The following is a 19,631-nucleotide window of genomic DNA, read 5'->3' on the forward strand; positions in this document are numbered from 1 at the left end:
AAAAGCTAAAAATAAATAATTTTTTTTTAAAGATTCAACAAAAAAGTGGAATATGAACTTTTTATCAGTTTAGGTGAAGAAAGAACTCAGATTTTTTTTAGTTTTGTTAATTTTTAGACATTCATCATTTTACTAATATTTGGGGAGATTGCCATTTTATCTTTTTAAATGTATTTTTCTAGGGATTTGAACTGTCCGTGGCTTGGAGCCTTCACAGCTGCTGTGTGTCTGCAGCTCCCCTCCCCAAATAGGGGGCTCTGAGTTCTGGGGATGCAGCTGTGGAAAGCAGCCTCCATTATAGCACAGCTGTAACTGTGCCCTCTGATTAGCCACATTCCTTGCCCTAAATCTGATACCAAATAACTCAACATTAGGGTCACCTTATTGCAATGATTCTGACTAACTGACCTCTTACCATTTTTTCCCCTAAGAATTTTATATAGAGTGGTGGCTCTGTATGTGAATAGGGTCAAGCAGTTTGTGCAAAAAGTAATATACTTTGGAATTCTACCCCTATGATGGCTGCTGGTCTGCTTAAACCTTCCCTTGTGTATCACTATGTGTTTCTCAGAGAAATGTTGTGAAAACTGGTTCAGGAGAGATTTTTTTCTTCTCTGTCTTCAGAAGAATGTGGATCTCTGATGGTAATTCTATTCATTTTTGGCAGATTGTAGGTAACAGAAAAGAGTGTAGGGAAGGTCTAGAGTGGTCAATTACCAGAACCACAGCTGATAAGAACTGTTCGCAAACTAAACTGACTGATTTTTCCAGTAAGGATTTGCCAGTAAGATTCCAAGGGCCTGTCTATCTCTATGTACAAATAATCTAATGGGGAGACAACATGCCAACTATATACAAACAAAATATATACAGGACAAATTAAAGATAATCTCACAAGGAAGGCACTAGCATTAAAGAGGATAGGGAAAGGTTTATTGAAGATAGGAAAACAGCTAAGACTTAAGACATAATAAGAATCAAATGAGATAGCATATTAAAGAGTTTTACAAAACTGAAAGCTTTATATTAATGTACATCTATTGTTGGCTAACTGTTGAGTCTATCATCTTTCTGTCAGAAGATGGGTAACATGCTTCTTCACTGGTCCTCTAGAAAGCTCAAAAATTTAACCTTCATTTAAAGAGTAAAGAGACATGACAGCTCAACACAGCTAAAGGGAAAAGATGGGTTGGGAGTATTTTCTTCCTCTTTGGAATTTAGTTTAACCTTTCCAGTCAGTTACTTTGGAGCAGTTCAGGTTTTCCTTTAGAACTATCTTATCTTCTACTACTGATGCAGATTATAAACTCTCCTTGTAGTCAATTACCAGGAGGGCTGTCTTAAATGACAGGGAAGGAGATCCCTTAGAGGTGAGATAATAAAGCTCAAATAAAAGGTGTATTTGTTTAAAATTCACAAACTGAAGAAGTTTTAATTAGAAATCAATGAGCCAAAATTACTCTGTAGAAAGGTACAGCCTACAAAGGAAAGCTATTGCATTGACCAGAGTTCTTGAATCTTTCCAGTTTATTTGTCTTTGCAATATTGTTGTTATTTAATGAATTGTTCTCTAGGTTCTATTCACTCCAATCTGTATCAGTTCATACAAGTATTCCCACATTCTTTTGAAATCATGACTTTTTGTCATTTCTTATAGCCCAATAGTATTATCATTACATTCATATAATACCAGAATTTTTTCAAACATCCCTCAATTGACACCCCTCCCTTTAGTTTCCAGTCATTGCCACCACACAAAAAAAGAACTGTCATAAATAGTTTTGTACATTATCCTCTTTCTTGGATCTCTTTGGGGTATAAGCCTAGTACTACTATTGCTAGGTTGAAGGGTATGCATGGGTTAGGAAGTCTGGTGGCATAGTTCCAAATTGCTTTCCAGAATGGCTAGACTAATTCATAGTTCTAATTGAGTGTTAGTGTGTCTATTTTCCTGCACACCCATTAACATTTGTCATTTTCTTCATCTTTACAAATCTGATGGGGGTGAGATAGAACCTCAGAGTTGCTTTGATTTTCCTTTCTTGAATTGTTAGTGATTTGGAGCAGTTTTTCATATGGCTATTGAGAGCTTGAATTTCTATAAGTACTTAATAAATAGTTGTTTGATTGATTTATTGATTAGTTCACATAAATTTTACAAAGTTTCTCAGAATTCTTCACATTAGCCATTTCTTATAGTGTAATAATATTCTGTTCTATTCATTTATCATAATTTTAGCCAATTCAATATTGATGGGTATCTACTTTGCCATAATAAAAACTGTGTGTGTATATGTGTGTATGTATGTATGTATATATGTCTTTGTGTCTGTATGTATATACCCTTTCTTTCTGTCTTTGATCTCCTTGGGAGTATATGCCTAGTAATGGTATGGCTGCATCAAAAGGCATGTACAATTTTTAGGGGCTTTTTAGTCACTAAATTGTTTTCAAGAATAATTAGATTGCAAGATTGTGGATTAAGGGCAGTCACCCAGCTGAACTCTCCCAACATTCTCCTCCAAACAACTTTCAAATGTCACTCCAAATCAAATTTTGGAGTGGCAGAGACAACAAAAAATCAAGATAAGATTTTTTCCAGCCTAAGAAAACTTAAGAGGTAGGAAGGAGAAGTCTCTAACACTGACATAGAGGTCTGGTACAGGTCTGGACCTCATGCATGTGATGAGGCAGCAGTGGTCACAGAAGCTCTAGCAGCAGCTTTGGGAGCTCTCAGCTCAGAGATGGTGAGGTTGGCAACTCTATTGTCCATATGCAGCTCTAGGTCAAAGTTCTAGGGTGGAGAGGAGCATTAGTGAGGTCAGTCACAAGTGAGCAGGGACCCTGGTCATTGTACCAAAGGAGAGAGGAGCACTAGTGTGTGCAGCTGCAGAGGACTAGGTACATTTCCTTGGTAAAGACCAGAGCACAGACCAGGAGAGCAGTGACCCCTCCCAGTATCACACCACCTTGGAAGCACCAAAATCTACCAGAATTCCAGAACAATCTATGAAAATAGTGGTACAAAATACTTGAATCTGGGGAAGGTTCCTTCCCGCCCTCAGGTGAGCAGAGCCCAACTTTACCATGAAGTTCAAAGTCAATAAATAGGCTGGAAAAATGAGCAAATAACAACAAATAATTTTACTATAATAAACTACTACCATGGCAAGGAAGATTAAAACATTAACTCAAAAGACAACAATATGAAAATAGCTACAAAAAAGTCTCAAAGAAAAATGCTAATTGGACTCAAGACCAGTAATAATTCCTGGAAGAGTTAATGAAAGAGATGGATGATAGAGGAAAAATTCAGAAAAGAAATGAGTGTGATTCAAGAAAATTATGAAAGGAGAATTAACAGCTTAGTAAAAGAGACACAAAAAATACTGATGTAAATAACACCTTAAAAAAAGAAAAACAGAATTGGCCTAATGTTAAAAGAGGCACAAAAATTCACTGAAGAAGTCCTTAATAAGCAGAATAGGCCAAATGGAAAAAAAGTGTCACTGAATACAAAATCTCACTGAAGAAAATATATCCTTAAAAATTAGAATTGGGCAAGTATAATCTAATGACTCCACAAAACAACAAGAAACAATAAAAACAAAGTCACAAAAATGAAAAATAAATATAGAAGAAAATGTGAAATATGTCATTGGAAAGCAACTGACCTGGAAAATAGATCAAAGAGAGATAATTGAAGAATTATTGAACTATCTGAAAGCCATTATCAAAGAAAGAGCCTAGACTTTATATTTCAAAAAATAATTGAAGAAAACTGCTCCAATACCTTCGATCCAGAGAGTAAAATAGCATTGAAAGATTCCCCTGGATCACCTCCTAAAAGAGATCCAAAATGAAAATTCCAAGGAATATTATAGCCAAATTTCAGAACTCCCACATCAAAGGAAAAATACTTCAAGCATCCAGAAAGACACAATTCAAATATTGTGGAGGCACAGTCAGGATCATGTAAGATTTAGATGCTTCCACATTAAAAAAGTGGAAGACTTGGAATATCACTTTCCAGAAGGCAAAATAACTAGAATGAAAACCAAGAATCACCTACCCAGCAAAACTGAGCTTTTTTTCTTTCCTTCAGGGGAAAAATGAATATTTAATGAAATAGAGGACTTTCAAGCATTCCTGATTAAAAAAAAACAAAGCTAAATAGAAAATCTGACATTCAAACACAAGAGAAGCATAAAAAAGATAAACATGAAGGAGTAGTCACAAAGGACTCAATAAAGTTAAACTGTTTATATTCCTATATAGGAAGATGATACGTGTAATTCCTAAGAACTTTATCATTATTAGGGAAATCAAAGGAGTTTACATAGGCAGAGGGTACAGATGGGAGATGATAATATTGGAATGATTCCCCCAAAAAAAATTAAGGGGAAAGAAACAGGGATGCACTAAGAGAAGGGGGAAGGGAAAGAGATGCACAAGGAAGTATGCAGACTGTGCTTAAACCTCACTCTCAGAATTATTTCAAAAAACAGTATGTATATATATATATATATGCATATATACATACACACACACATATATATATATATGTTTTTTTAAATAATTCTGAGAGTGAGGTTTTTTTGGGGGGGGCAGGAATCATTCCTAACTGTGTATAGAAATGTAACATATCCAATCAGGAAATAGGAGGAAAAGGGGATAAGAGAAAAGGGGGTAATGATCAAAAAGAGGGCAGATTAAGGAAAGCAGTGGTTAAAATCAAAATAGTCTTTTGAGAAGGGACAAAATGAAACAAAAAAAAAGAAGAAACAAAAGATAATGAGATGGAGAGAAATGCACAGTTATTAATCATGACTGTGAATGTGAATGTGGATAAGTTCAGCCATAAATGGAAGCAGATAGCAGACTGATTAGAAACCAGAATCCAACAATAAGCTGTGAACAAGAGACACACTTGGAACAAGAAGACACATGTAGGGTTAAAATACAGGGCTGGAGCAGAATCTATTATACTTCAGCTGAAGTAAAAAAGGTAGGAATAGCAATTATGATTTCAGATAAAGCAAAAGCAAAAATAGACTTGATTAAAAGAGATGATCAGCGAGACTACATTTTGCTATAAGTAATATTGAACTAAGTCAAATTTATAAAAATAAGAGCCGATTCCCAGTTGATAAATCATCAAAGGATATGAATAGGCAATTTTCCTAAGTAGAAATCCAAAGTATTTATAGTCATATAAAAGTTCTCTAAATCACCACTGATTAGAGAAATTCAAATTAAAACAACTCTGACTACTGCCTCACACCTTCAGAAATGACAAAGGCTGGAGGGGATGGGGAAACTAGGTTCATTAATGAACTGTTGGTGGAGTTGTGAACTGGTCCATTCTGAAAAACAATTTGAAACTATGCCCAAAGGGCTATAAAACTGTACATAGCCTTTGACCCAGAAATAACACTACTAGGTCTGTATCCTAAAGAGATCAAAGAAAAAGGAAAAGGAACTATATATACAAAAATATTTATAGCAGCTCTTTTTGTGGTGGCAAATAATTGGAAATTGAGGGAAGGTTCATCAGATGGGGAATGGCTGAACAAGTTGTGCAATATAATTGTGATGGAGCACTATTATTCTATAAGAAATGACAAGGTGGGGTGGTTTCAGAAAAAAACATAGCAAGATCTATATGAATTGATACAAAGTGGTGTAAGCCAAACTGGGAAATCATCGGGTACAGTACCAGCAATGTTGTTATGATGATCAACTGTGAAGGACATGGCTACTCTCATTAATACAATGATCCAAGACAGTTCCAAAGGACTCTTGTTGAAAAATGCTATCCACATCTAGAGAGAGAACTGATGAACTCTGAGTGTAAATTGAAGTATTATTTTCTTACTTTCTTTCTTTTTCTTTTTTTTAAATATGACTAACAAGGAAACATGTTTTGCACGATTTCACATGTATAACTGATATATTATTTGGTTTCTCAGTGGCAATGAGAAGGGGTGGGAGGGAGATAATTTGGAACTCAAAATTCAAGAATAAAAGAATGTTTAAAATGAGTCATACATTTGGGGGGGAGCAAAATTGGATCAATGGATATAAGGGAAAGAAACAAAGTACAAATATATAAGCTCGTACCAGTGATTAAGTAATTTTGAAAACACTAGTAGATAATTCCAAAGTAACTATAGTATAAGTACATTCAAGAGTTAGTACAGAAAGCTCTATACTTTTCCCTCTGGAATTGATTTTCATGATGAGGCACTAAAAAATCCTGTCATAAAAGAGAAAGAGTATATTATATTCAGTATACTGTTCTCACCAAAGCAGGAAAGAAGACTAACATTTAGGAAGGCCTTTCAACAACTAATGAAGGCCAGAAATGTTTTTTTTTTTGTTAAACCACAGTTAACCAGAACATTTAATTAAACAGAACACCCCATTGCTCATTTTTAAAGAATTCCCATTAAACTATTTTTATTGAATTAGACAAAACACATATTATTTCAAAATATTTAATAGAGTCCTTTGGGCACTATTTACAATCATTTTAGACTTTAGACAATTTCATAAACAGCCACATGTAGATACTTTATGAGATCAGCCTCCACACTTGAAGAATCAATGGATTTCATCATGATAGCTTGTGAGATGTCAGAGGGTCATAGATTGACAATGAGCCAAAAAGGGAGTTGGAATTAAAACCACATTGGATAGTTTTTTTTTCTTTTTATAATTAACAAATCAGTCACAGAGCAAGAGTTATTTATTCTTATTTTGAAACAATTGTGTCTCAGTTCAAAATTAAGCAATTCCTTCTTTGAATTAGTCTTGGTACTTGACCTTTAATTTAATATTTGTTCTTCATATTAGAGGATTGTGGCATACCAGGTAGGTGACTCAGATTTTTCCATAATTTACTGTGAAATTTGACAGTGGTTGAGGTAGTGTGAGGAGCAGAATAGTTTGTCTAGCTCTCCACACCTTTTAATTCAGGCTTTTCAATTCTTACAGTGCTTTCATGTATTGCCAACTTGATTCCTTCATTTCAGAGTTTTCATTGCAGAAAACTAATGAACCCAACCTAATAGACTAGAGAGTAATGGTATTTTTATTTTTTCTTTAAAGGGTCAAACTCACTTTCTATCATGTGCTTTTATTACAGGCTTGATAGATAGCTCTGGACTGAGGTTCTTTCATACCACCATTTTAAGGAAATACGATGCTGGGATAATTGAAGCAGGTCTCTGGGTCAGTCTCTTCCATAACATCCCTCCAGGAATGCCTGAGTTCAGATCAGAGGGTCATTGCACTCTGGAATGTCTTGAAGAGGTATGTCTCTTGTCTGACTTCGTTGGTTAAAATAATTTATGCGTTACTAGCATTCTCAGAAAAGTATGTGGTAAAACTTTCAAGAAGCAAACATTAAAGTAAAAGCTCTGAATTTAGCTATTATTAAAGATGTTTGCTGCATAGTATTAAGAATACACCTATTATTAAGGACATGTACATATTATTAAGTGCAATTTATTTACAAATTAAGGGTCCATTTCCAATGGACACACTGCAAAGACAAGTCATCTCTTTTTAATATTGGTTTGGCATTTAAGAAACACATTGGGCTCCTTTCTCTGTCTTAAAATCCTAAAGTGTGTTTCCTCGTTCTATCTTGGAGGACTGAGAGATCAGACATTATGAAAGAAAGCTCTGGATGGAAGGAGTAATTCAGAGTCCTGGGTTTTCTCCCTTATTTTCTTAATATCAATGACAGATTGCTATTTAATCTTTCCTTGTAATCCTCTCTCTGCTTGCAAGTATGGGGAACCTGCAATCTTGAGGCCACATATGGCCCTCTAGGTCCTCAGGTGTGGCTTCTTGACTGAATCCAAGATTCACAGAACAAATGCCCTTAATAAAAGGATTTGTTCTATAAATCTTGGACTTGGTCAAAAGGCCGCACCCAAGGACCTAGAAGGCCACATGTAGCCTTGAAGCCACAGGTTCCCCATCCCTGGCCTAGTACCTTCCCTGAACCTCTATTCTCTTTTTCTTTCTCTTTTTCCATTTCCTTGTTTCTCAATTGCCCTACTTCTCTCTATTCCCTTCTTCTCTTCTTCCTTCCTCACCAGAAGGAAATAATAATGCTGACAAAAGTGAACATAAGATAAAAACTGTTGTTTCCCCAGAATTCAGCAATTTGAAGAGATGTTTCTGAATGAAAGCTCTGTAAACTCAGGCCATATTTTTAAATGGATTATGGAAAATATTGAACTGAATAAACATTATGACTTAGAATTTACTTGTGCAGAAAAAGCAAAGATAGTCTTGAATAATCTCAATTAAGAATGGCATTGTGGTTGTTCAAACATTTATTAATTTTTGCCTTAGTTTTTCTTTTTCTGCCAACTGTTTGTTCAAGCTTCCATTACTGCAAACTATTTCAACCCGCCACTTGTTCTTCTACAAAAGGATGTATGCTCCCCGAGGGCATGAGCTTTCTTATTTTTGTCATCTAGCGCCTAGAACAATGAAAATAGAAGGCACTGAATAAATATTTTCTCAATGAATGTTTTTATTTATTTGTTTGTTTTGTTTTCAAAAATGTTGATGAGGGTTTTTTGTTTTCTTTTTTTTGGGGGGGGTCTCTCTCAGGCCCTAGAGGCTGAAAAACCAAGTGGAATTCATGTATTTGCTGTTCTTCTCCATGCCCATCTTGCTGGCAGAGGTATCAGGATGCGCCATTTCCGTAAAGGGGAGGAACTGAAGCTACTTGCTTATGATGATAACTTTGACTTCAATTTCCAGGAGTTTCAGTATCTAAAGGAAGAAAGAACCATTTTGCCGGTATGAATATCTTTATCCTTTTCCTTACAAGAGTATGGAAATCACAGTGACTTATTCTTATGAAGGATTCTACCAGTCAAATGAGTTTGGCAGAAAAGTCTATAAACTACAAAAGAATAAGATGCCATCATCATTGTTCACCAGCCCAGATAGGACACATTCAATTTGTCTTCTGAAATCTACTGATTTCCCTATTACTTCTGGCAATTGTTGTTGTTTAGTCACTTCAGGTGGGTCCAACTCTTCATGCCCCCATTTGCGGTTTTCTTGGCAAAGATACTGGAGTGTTTTGCCATTTCCTTCTCCAGCTCATTTAAAGATGAGGAAACTGAAGCAAATAGGGTTAAATGACTTGCCCAGGGTCACACATCAAGTAAGTATCTGAGGCTGGATTTGAACTCAGGTCTTCCTGACTCCAGGCTCAGTGCTGCATCTACTGCACCATCCAGCTGCTCCTACTTCTGGCAGTGGCAGGTAGTAATTATAAGTGCAGATTTTAAAAGTAGTCTTAGGTACTGGATACCCTAAAGACTGCTTCCCTCTTTATTTGATTTAAAGTTTAGAAATCCTTGGGTTTGATATCCTGTATGACAAGCAATTAGGCATCTTCTTAAGAGAGGGTAACATGAATTCCACTTACATGAGATAGACAAAAATGGTGAAAAAATAATAATTAAATTTGGAGCAGGATGGAAATGCTGTCATCTAAGAATGATTGTTATGGTGATGTCATAGGCTGGTAGGTGACGTAGTGGATTGAGTAACGGACGTGGAGTTAGGAAGACCTAAGTTCAAATCTTTCTTTAGATTTGTATTATCTGTATGACTTGGGGCAAGTCATTTCATTTATCTGAGCCTCAGTTTTCTCCTCTATAAATTGAGGATGATGGACTTGATGGCCTCTAAGGTCCCTTCCAGCTTTACATTTATGATCTTATGATATAATGACTTTGTGCTTAATGATTTAAAGACATGTGGTCAGAGCCATGTGAGTCACATATGTATATGTGTGCATATATGTTTGTATGCATGTATGTATATATGTAATTGGTGATAGAGTTGGGCATGTGCATTGATCTCTTACTGAGGGACATCCTCAATTTAATCTATCATTTTATTTGCAGATGCAAATATTATATGTGGCATATATATTCACGTATTCAAATATATCTTTTCACACACAACATATATACGTGTATATCCATCATATGAATAAATAGTCCAACTCATAGCAACACTGAAAGTCATAGAGAAATTTTAGAAAGGAATACATTCTATACTTTTTTGGTAGTTGCTTTCATAGAAATATTTTAATCAATTTGATAGCATGACATATCCCATATAAATATCCATGGTCTACTCTGCTAATCCAATTAGGATTTTCATGATGTTTAGCAGTGCATTTGAGTTCTGCCCATGGAAGTTGTGACCCAAAGCATGAGAACTGTTGAAATAAGTTCAGTCTTTATATTATACCTATACAACATTTTGTAGCACAACACCTGGACTTTTGAAAGATTAATATTAAATATAGAGAAAGTTATAGCATCTGCAGCTAACTCTCTTGAAGTCCTGACTTCATTAATAACAGATCTGATAAATGAAGCAACGCAAAATTCCAATTCCGAGCACTTCTAATTCTGTTTTAGGGGGACAACTTAATCACAGAATGCTGCTATAACACTAGAGATCGAGTACGTATGACATGGGTAAGCAGTTCTTTCAATCACGTTGAGTTGTTTGGAAAAGAAGGTATGAACCTTCCTTTATTTTTCTAAGAAATGAGGGAACAAAATATTCCCACTTGGAAAGAGGGAAGGTAAGAACTTGTGTACTACTACAAGAAAATGAGGTAAAATGCTTCAGATTTTATTAAAATTCAAACCAATAAATGCAATTACGTTATGTGGATAAATTCTTTGATAGTATAGCTTTTTATAAAAAGCTATTGCAAGTATTTTTCATATCAAGTTTTATTACTAAAATCTCTTTGGTCACTAGCTCAGTGTATTAGAGTACCTGGATGCTAATGAGAATAAGTTCAATCCTTGTATGGAGGTGGCCTTTTTTCTATTTCGTGGCTCCAGAATCCTGAGCCTAACAGGAGAACTGCTAAAGAGGACCAATTTTGAGAGCCCAGGGATTGGCACAAATGTTTGTAGGGAAAATGATTTCAAATGTAGGCCTCATACACTCAGTGTAACAATGGCAGTGTATTTATTCATAGCACTTTTTTTTGTTTTTTTTTGTTTTTGTTGTTTTGTTTTGTAAGAGAGGCGGGATGTGAACCCTTTACCCCTTCTGATCTCTTTATAGATGTGAATACCTTTTTGATTGAGTCAAGGAAAGTAATAACTTGATTGTCTGAGAAAGCAAATTAACTATACCTCTGGGGGGCTAAACTACATGGATTCTGGGAGTTCTGGAGTTGGAAACATTAAAAGTTGGGAGCTACCTTAATAAGAATAAACCTCTCCACGTTTGGGGTTTTTTTTGGGGGGGAAGACAGAGACAGAGGCAGAGACAGAGAGAGACAGACAGAGATTGACAGAGACAGACAGAGACAGGCAGACAGATGGAGAAAGAGAGAAATAGGAAGAGAGAGAGAGAGATTAATATATCTATGAATAGTTTGGTCCATTCTTCACAATGGAAACCAAAACATCTTTTTTGTCATTTAAAATATATATGATTTCTCATTTCCAGTCTTTTTAGCAAAACTTTATATAATTTGATCACTGAATTCTTGACTAGGAGGCAGTATGGATTAATGGAAAGCATGCTAGACCTAGAGTCTGGAGACCTGAGTTCAAATTGTGGCTGTCACACTTAACTAGTTGTATGAAGTTAGATAAGTCACTTAGCCTCTCTTGGTCTCAGTGGCTTCATCTGTAAAATGAGGATAATTATAATACCTGCCTCACTGGGTTATCATGAGAATAATGCTCTGTAAACCTTAACGTACTATGTAAGTTTGTACTGTTATTCTTGTGAAATGTTTTTGGCAGCACTACCACCTCCCTACTATTTGTGGTTGTTGTTCAGTTGTGTCTGACTCTTCATGACTCCATTCGGAGTTTTCTTGGCAAAGATACTGGAGTGGTTGCCATTTCATTTCTAGCTCATTTTATAGATGAAGAAACTGAAGCAAACAGGGTTGAGCAACTTGCCCAGGGTCATACAGCTAATAATTATCTGAGACTGGACTTGAACTCAGGTCTTTCTGACTCCAGACCCTGCACTCTATCCATTAAGTCACCTAGCTGCCCCATATCCTACTATGTAGCAGAAATATAATTAATATAAGAAAGTTCTTCCTTATTGAGGACAAATCTTATAATAGGAAATGGCCTTTTAGAATGAGTGTTGTCTTTCCATTCACTACAGCCTCCCAAAGTACCTTCCTTATTTCCAGGTACACTTTTAGCACTAATATTGTTTTAAACATAAAATATAACAGTCCTTTTTAAAGCCTCAGAGCTCTCCCTAGTCCCCTACCCCACTTGAGGCAAACCCATCCTAGCTACCTTAATGTATACTTGAAGAAACCCAATCTCTTCCTTTGGCAGGTGGGAATCCATCTTACCACATCCAGGGCAGACACTTAAGCAAATGTCAAAGATATCCTTCAAGGAATCTAGCCTACTAAAATATGTCCTATGCTGATGATGCATCTTGACCTTGGGTTTTTGAAAGCAGTGTCAGCACACTAGTAGGCCTTTGAGCATGGGACTAGCCACGACCTCTGTCTTGCACTTTAAGAATCCACTTCACCAACATGGTGAGGATCATCAGGGGAAGGATGATTAAGTGATGACTCACTATTTACCATGAATATCTAGGAAATAGACAAAAGTGCAAATGGTCCTTGGAATGATATAGCCCCATTGTATATAAGGAATGATGATAGTGGGGTGACAGAAAAGGCAACTAATGGGTAAACATCCACGTTTAGACCTACAAACATTAATATAATTTCATATTTTTGTATGTTTTTTTAATCAACCAATGTGCTCACTCACTGCTGGAGGAAATTAACACTATACATGTCAAAAAACAGCAGCAATAATAACTAACTTTACATAGGGATTGCAGACTTAGGGCTGGAAGGGATTGATCTCATTTTATCTTCACAACCAGCTTTGGGGGGCAGGTACAATTATCATCCATAATTTGCAGAAATATGGCAGTGAAAACTGAGGCTAAGACATTGTGACATCACCAGGGTCATTCATAAATGTTTAAGATGAAATTTAAACTCAGGTCTTTCTGAGTCAAATTCTAGTGCCCTATTTATTTTACTATCCTGCCTCACATGAAGTGAGTAACATGTAATACTAGAAGAATGCAAATTAGAGAACTTTGTGTGCACAATTGAATAAAGAAGTTCTGTCTTTTCTAATTAAAATTCTGAACAAATATGAGTAAATTAGGTAGAAGTTTTATTTCATTTATTATAGTAAACATGTAAAGAAATTTGAAAGAAGGAATACATCATTCATTCGTTTAACAAATAATGAGCTTCTAGTGTGTGCTTTTGTATTTTGTAGCACTACAAAGCTACAAGTAGTAGCATTACTACTTGTAAGTTATTTAGATAGCTTAACAGGTAGCTCTATCATGTTTTTCTCCTTTCTTCCTAGATAAATTTAGCTTAGACTTGGTGATGTGATTCCCAATCCTGAGATCAGAGCTAGAGTTAGGATAAGCTACTTGGATGAAGTGAGGAACTATTCTTCCATGCCCTCTCTGAGCTTAACTGAGTTCAAACTTTGTGTTGTTGCCCAAAGATGCAAAAAAAATCCCTCTATTTTCATAGTTATAAAATAAAAAAAATTCAGCCACATTGGTTATCTGTTACATTGGAAATAGGTTCATCTAGGTGATGGGTGTAATTATTTACAAAACTTGTCAGGTTGGCCAAACAGGTTAGAAAAGTTACTATGTTGATTAATACAAGTTGACCTTGTAATAGACGTAGCCACTATTCCTGATAATTATGAATGGTAATTCAGAAAACCAAAATCATGCTCAGGTTATTGTCTTTTAGCTTCGAGATTCCTTATACCTCACTGTTAGCAGGGACTCCAGGATATTGCTTCACGTATTACTCATCTCTCAACCATAGGTGATAATGGCTGTTATTAATGCTATTTTGATTGAAATCACTCCATTTTTAGGGTGGACTAAGCACCAGAAGTGAAATGTGCCTCTCATATCTACTCTACTACCCACGAATCAATCTTACTCGATGTGCAAGTATTCCAGACATTATGGAACAACTTCAGTTCATTGGTGTAAAGGAAATCTACAGGCCAGTCACGTAAGTAGTCCAAGGTCCTATGGCATGGGTTATTTATCCTTGTAGGCTCCAAGTGAACTTAACTTTTGTATTGGCTTCATTATCCAGCTATGATTCTCTTGGCTTTGATGTTCCATCATTTTTATACTAGTGGGAGGAACAACTGGAAGGGTGACCTCACATGTTTCCCATCTGATCTCTTCTGCCATATAAAACAGAAAAAGAAAAACTGGACTCACTGCTTTTGGTTAGCCATAAGGAGTTCTTCAAAGTGAAGGTCATTAAGACCTGGAATATAATAATAAGGGAAGTGGTCTCCTTTGGAGATTTATATCCAGATTATATGCTAGTCTGCCTTGAGTATGAAAATAGGTCTGCCTACATACTTGATGACTTTAAGGTCATTTTCTTTCTTATAGTGGTATTACTTTTTGAGGTGAGAAGCACTCAGGTACCATTAATATTATGCTCTTTAAGAGCTAGCTTGATAGCTATCAGCAATGACAGCAGAACTATATATAATCATTAGGAAAAGGAATACTAAATTAATCAGCAAACATTAATTTACCACCTATCATGTGTCAGACACTGCTAATACCGGGACAACATACACAAACAGCATTGGAAAAAGTCCACCCTCAATTTTGCTTACATTCTGTTGGGAGAAAGAACATATATACATTTAAGTATATACAAAGTTCAAAATAGGGCAATTTGGGGAGACAAGCACTAGTAGCTGGGGTGGGGGGATAACCAGGAAAAGCCTCACATTGGAAACTGTGCTTGAGTTAAGATAATGGTGGGTAGTGATGAAGAAATGTGTTCAAATCCTGACCAGGTGATTCAGTCACATCAATACTTTCAGACTGTTTCCTCATATTATAGCTGGGATGGAAGATTAGATTAAATAACAGCCTATATCTTAGTATCCTGAGGCACTTCCTCTTGTGGAGTCCCAGTTTCCAAAGCTGTAAAAACAAACAAATTGAACTAAATGGTCTCTAAGAACTTTTCCTGCTATAAAATTCTGTAATTTTAAATGGGATATATAGGATACAATGGAAGAAAGCAATGTAGTACTGTGGAAATAAAAAAAAAATGAGCATTTTTAAAGATAGTTCACAACTGAGCTCAAAATATTTCTGCAGAATTAAATTCATTCATTACGAATTGGCGGAATGAACAATAGATCACAAGATTCAGAGTTCATGAAGTCCTGATTGAGATATGAATTCTTTTTATCTTAGCAGAGGCAAGGCTTCACAAAAAGAGGTCCTGAAAAGGGATTATGATTTTTGCCTGATGTGAGTCCTTAAAAGCAAAAGTCACGCCCGAAACATGATACCTTGTGGATTGTAATAATGATATTTCATAGAATCTCAGTTCTGTAGGGACCTTGGAGATCATGTAGTTCTATCTATACCTGAACAGGAATCCCCATCACCGCTACCAAAAGAAAGTGCTTCTGGCAAGTAGTGACTTACATACCACTTGCAGACCTTCAGGGATGGGAAATTTGCTACTTTTAGTGACAGTGCATTCCTCTTTTGGACAGCTCTAATGATTAGAAAGTTTTTCTTTAGAGTCAGCTGAAATTTATCTCTCTGTAACTTCTATCCATTCCTCCTAGTTATGCCCTCTGGCACAAAGTAAAATAAGTCAAATCTTTTTTTCCATGTGATAACCCTTCAAATGCTTAGGATCATAGGACCAGAGATTTAAAGTCAGAAAGGACTTAAAGATAGTAGCCATATTGCCTTGTTATCCCTTGATTGTTGTACTTCATAATTGAAGAGGACCAAAATGACATCACTATGTCAGGGTCAATGTACTGTGTCCAGCTGTGGCTGAACAGACCAAAATGAGCTTGGCAGGCTCTACCTTGGAAGGTTGCAAACAATTAGTCAGTGTGAGCATTTGGTATGGAATTGGAAAGGAGGTTACAGTACACTAAAACTCCCCAGTCTTTTTCACATGAACTTTTGTTAAACTATGACTTCCCTTTCTTGAACTTGTATAGTTTAACTCATATTTAGAAGTTAAAATTTTTATGTATTAAACTTCAATTAATTCCATTGAGCTGATTTTTCTAGACAACACATTGTCCTAAGTTCTGATTCTATTATCAGTGTTATAGTTATCCCTCGCAGCTTCATGTCTTCTTCAAATTTGATAATCATGCCATCTATGCTTCTTTCTAGATATTGACAGCAATGTTGAACAGAACTGGGCCAATAACAGATACCATGGGACATTCTACTAGAGACCTCTCTGAATCTAACTAATGATACTATTATACCTCCATCATATACCCAAGGGTATCACATGAAAGAAACTTAATTAAAATGTCTTCCTAATATTATGCCATGTTTATGATACTCTCTTGATTCACTACTCTAGTGACTCTGTTTTGAGAAGGAAATTAGTTTAACTCAATTGTCCTATTCTTGATGAAACCATACTGGCCCTAAGTGGTCAATTAATCACTGCCTCAATTTTTAAGGGATCACAAACCATCCTTTAAATGATATTCTATAATTTTTTACCAGGAATTAATGTTGAACTCAGTGAACAGTTTTAAAATACAGTTTCTTTCCTTTTTTTGCTTTAAATAATATTTTATTTTTTTCTTCCATTACATATCAAGAAAATTTTTATCATTCATTTTTGTAAGATTTTGAGTTCCAAATTTTTCTCTCTCCCTCCCTTCCCTGCCTCTTTGAAAATGGTAGGCGATTTGATATAGTTCATATATATATATGCTATCACGTAAAACATATTTCCATATTCATCACAGTTGTAGAAGAAAAAACATCAAAAGGACAAAAAAACAAAAGTAAGAATAAAGTAAAAAAATATACTTCAAGCTGCTCGGTTTCTTTATCTAGATATGGTTAGCATTTTCCTTCATGAGTCCTTTGTACTTCTTTAGGATCAATACGTTGCTGAGAAAAGCCGAGTCATTCATAGTTGATCATCACACGATGTTGTTGATACAGTATACAATGCTGTCCTGGTTCTGATCATTTCACTTTGCATCAGTTGGTACAAGTCTTTCCAGGTTTTTTCTGAAATCTGCCCGTTCATCATTTCTTATTGCATAGTAATTTTCCATTACATTCATATACCACAGCTTGTTCAACTATTCCCCAATTGATGACCATCCTCTCAATTCCCAATATTTTGCCACCACAGATAGGGCTGCTGTAAATAATTTTGCATATTTAGGTCCTTTTCTCCTTTTTTGTGCTCTCTTTGGGATACAGGCCTAATATTGGTATTACTGGATCAAAAGGTATGCACAGTTTTATATCCCTTTGAGCATAGTTCTAGATTGCTCTCCAGAATGGTTGGATCAATTCACAACTCCACCAACAATGCATCAGTGTCCAAATTTTTCCACATTTTCTCCAATATTTATAATTTTCCTCTTTTTTTTTTTACATATTAACCAATCTGATTGGTGTGAGGTGGTATTTCAGAATTGTTTTAATTTGCATTTATCTAATCAAAAGTGATCTAGAGCACTTCTTCATATGCCTATAGATATCTTTGATTTCTTCATGTGAAAACTGCCTGTTCATATCCTTTGACCATTTATCAGTTGGGGAATGGCTTGTATTCTTATAAATTTGACTCAGTTCTCTATGTATTTGAGAAATGAGGCCTCTATCAGAGACACTTGCTGTAAAGATTGTTTCCCAGCTTTCTATTTTCCTTCTAATCTTGGTTGCATTAGTTTTGTTTGTACAAAAGCTTTTCAACTTAATCTGATCAAAATTACCTATACTACATTTTGTCGTGTTCTCTGTCTTTTGTTTGGTCATGCATTCTTCCCCTCTCCATAGATCTTACAGGCAAACTATTCCTTGCTCTTCTAACTGATTGCTTCATTGTCTATGATACCCTTTAGCAAGATGTAGTTTCCTTCCTTATCTCTTAATTAGGTCTATTTTTGCTTTTACTTTGTCTAAGATGGAGATTATTACCCCTGCTTTTTTTTTTTACTTCAGCTGAAGCATAATAGATTCTGCTCCAGCCTATTACCTTAACTCTGTGTGTGTGTGTGTGTGTGTGTCTGCTTCAAGGATGTTTCATATAAGCAACATATTGAAGGATTCTGGTTTTTTATCCACTCTGCTATCCACTTCCATTTTATGGGAGAGTTCATCACCGTTATGATTACCACCTGTGTATTGCCCTTCATCCTATTATTTCTTCTGTTTGTCCTCTCTCAGCAACCCTTTCCCACCTCACCAATGTTTGGCTTCTGTCTACGACCTCCCCTGAGCTGCCCTCCCTCCTATTAGCTCCCCCCACTTTACTTAATCTCCTTCCCTCCTACTTTATTTCTATATTCAATTGATTGTATATATCATTTCCTCTTTGAGCCAATGCTTATGAGAGTAAGGTTCAAGAGATGTCCATCACCTACTCTCCCATGTTCCCCTCCACTATAATAGGTCTTTCTCACCTCTTTATGTGAGATAATTAACCCCATTCTACCTCTCTCTTCCTTCTGCTCCCATTATACTCCTCTTTCTCATCCATTAATTTTTTTAAGTCATTCCCTCCAATTCACCTTGTACCCGTACCCTCTGTCTATGTATATTCCTTCTATCCATACTGTTAGTGACAACATTTTTAAGAGTTACAAGTATCATCTTCCTGTGTATGGTTGTAAACAGTTTAGCTCCATTGAACCCTTTTGTTTTCTTTTCCCTTTTTACCTGTATATGTTTCTCTTGGATCTTGATATTGGAGGTCAAATTTTTGGTTTAGTTCTGGTTTTCTCCTTATTAAGACTTGAAATTCTTCTATTTTGTTGAATGGCCATTTTTCCCTTGATGTATTACATTTAATTTTGCCAGGTAAGTGATTCTAGGTTGTAGTCCTAGCTCCTTTGCTCTTTAGAATATCAGGTTCCATGACTTACAATCCTTTACCATTGCAGCTGCCAAGTCCTATGTGATCCTGATTGTGACTCCCTGATATTTGAATTTTTTTCTGGTCACTTGTAGTATTTTTTTCCTTTACCTGATAATTCTAAAATTTGACTATAATGTTCCTTGGGGTTTGTATTTTGGGATGTCTTTCCTGAGGTGATTGGTAGAATCTTTCAATGTCTATTTTGCCCCCTGGTTCCAGGACATCATGGTAGTTTTCCTGATAATTTCCTGAAAGATGCTATCCAGGTCCTCCTTTTGATTACGGTTTTCAGGTAGTCCAACAATTCTGATATTGTTTCTCCTGGATCTGTTTTCCAGGTCAGGTGTTTTTCCCATGACATATTTTGCATTATCTTCCATTTTTTCATTCTGTTGAATTTGTTTGATTGATTAATGACGTATTCTAGAGTCATTAGCTTTCACTCACCCAATTCTAAATTTTAAGGTGTTGTTTTCCTCAATTAGCTTTTGTACTTTCTTTTCCATTTAGCCAATTGTATTCTTTAAGGAGTTGTTTTCTTCAGTGGATTTTTGTATCTCCTTTTCCATTT

The 19,631-nt window shown here is 35.7% G+C and overlaps 1 protein-coding gene across 2 annotated transcripts in view; it reads left to right on the plus strand.

Annotated features, from left to right (window-relative positions):
* The window catches only part of LOC114029385 (DBH-like monooxygenase protein 1), a 113,520-nt gene that overhangs the window by 73,378 nt on the left and 20,511 nt on the right, over positions 1–19,631 (plus strand). Inside the window, exons 8-11 of one of the 2 annotated variants that reach the window (XM_027843784.1) lie at positions 7,151–7,317; positions 8,638–8,829; positions 10,479–10,538; positions 14,010–14,152. In XM_027843784.1, the coding sequence (XP_027699585.1) occupies positions 7,151–7,317; positions 8,638–8,829; positions 10,479–10,538; positions 14,010–14,152 (562 nt within the window). The remainder of the gene's footprint in view (positions 1–7,150; positions 7,318–8,637; positions 8,830–10,478; positions 10,539–14,009; positions 14,153–19,631) is intronic. The other variant, XM_027843785.1, reaches the window with a different exon arrangement.

The sequence above is a fragment of the Vombatus ursinus genome, unplaced genomic scaffold, assembly GCF_900497805.2.
Source record: "Vombatus ursinus unplaced genomic scaffold, bare-nosed wombat genome assembly UNPS02014931.1, whole genome shotgun sequence".
Taxonomy (NCBI): Eukaryota; Metazoa; Chordata; class Mammalia; order Diprotodontia; family Vombatidae; genus Vombatus; species Vombatus ursinus.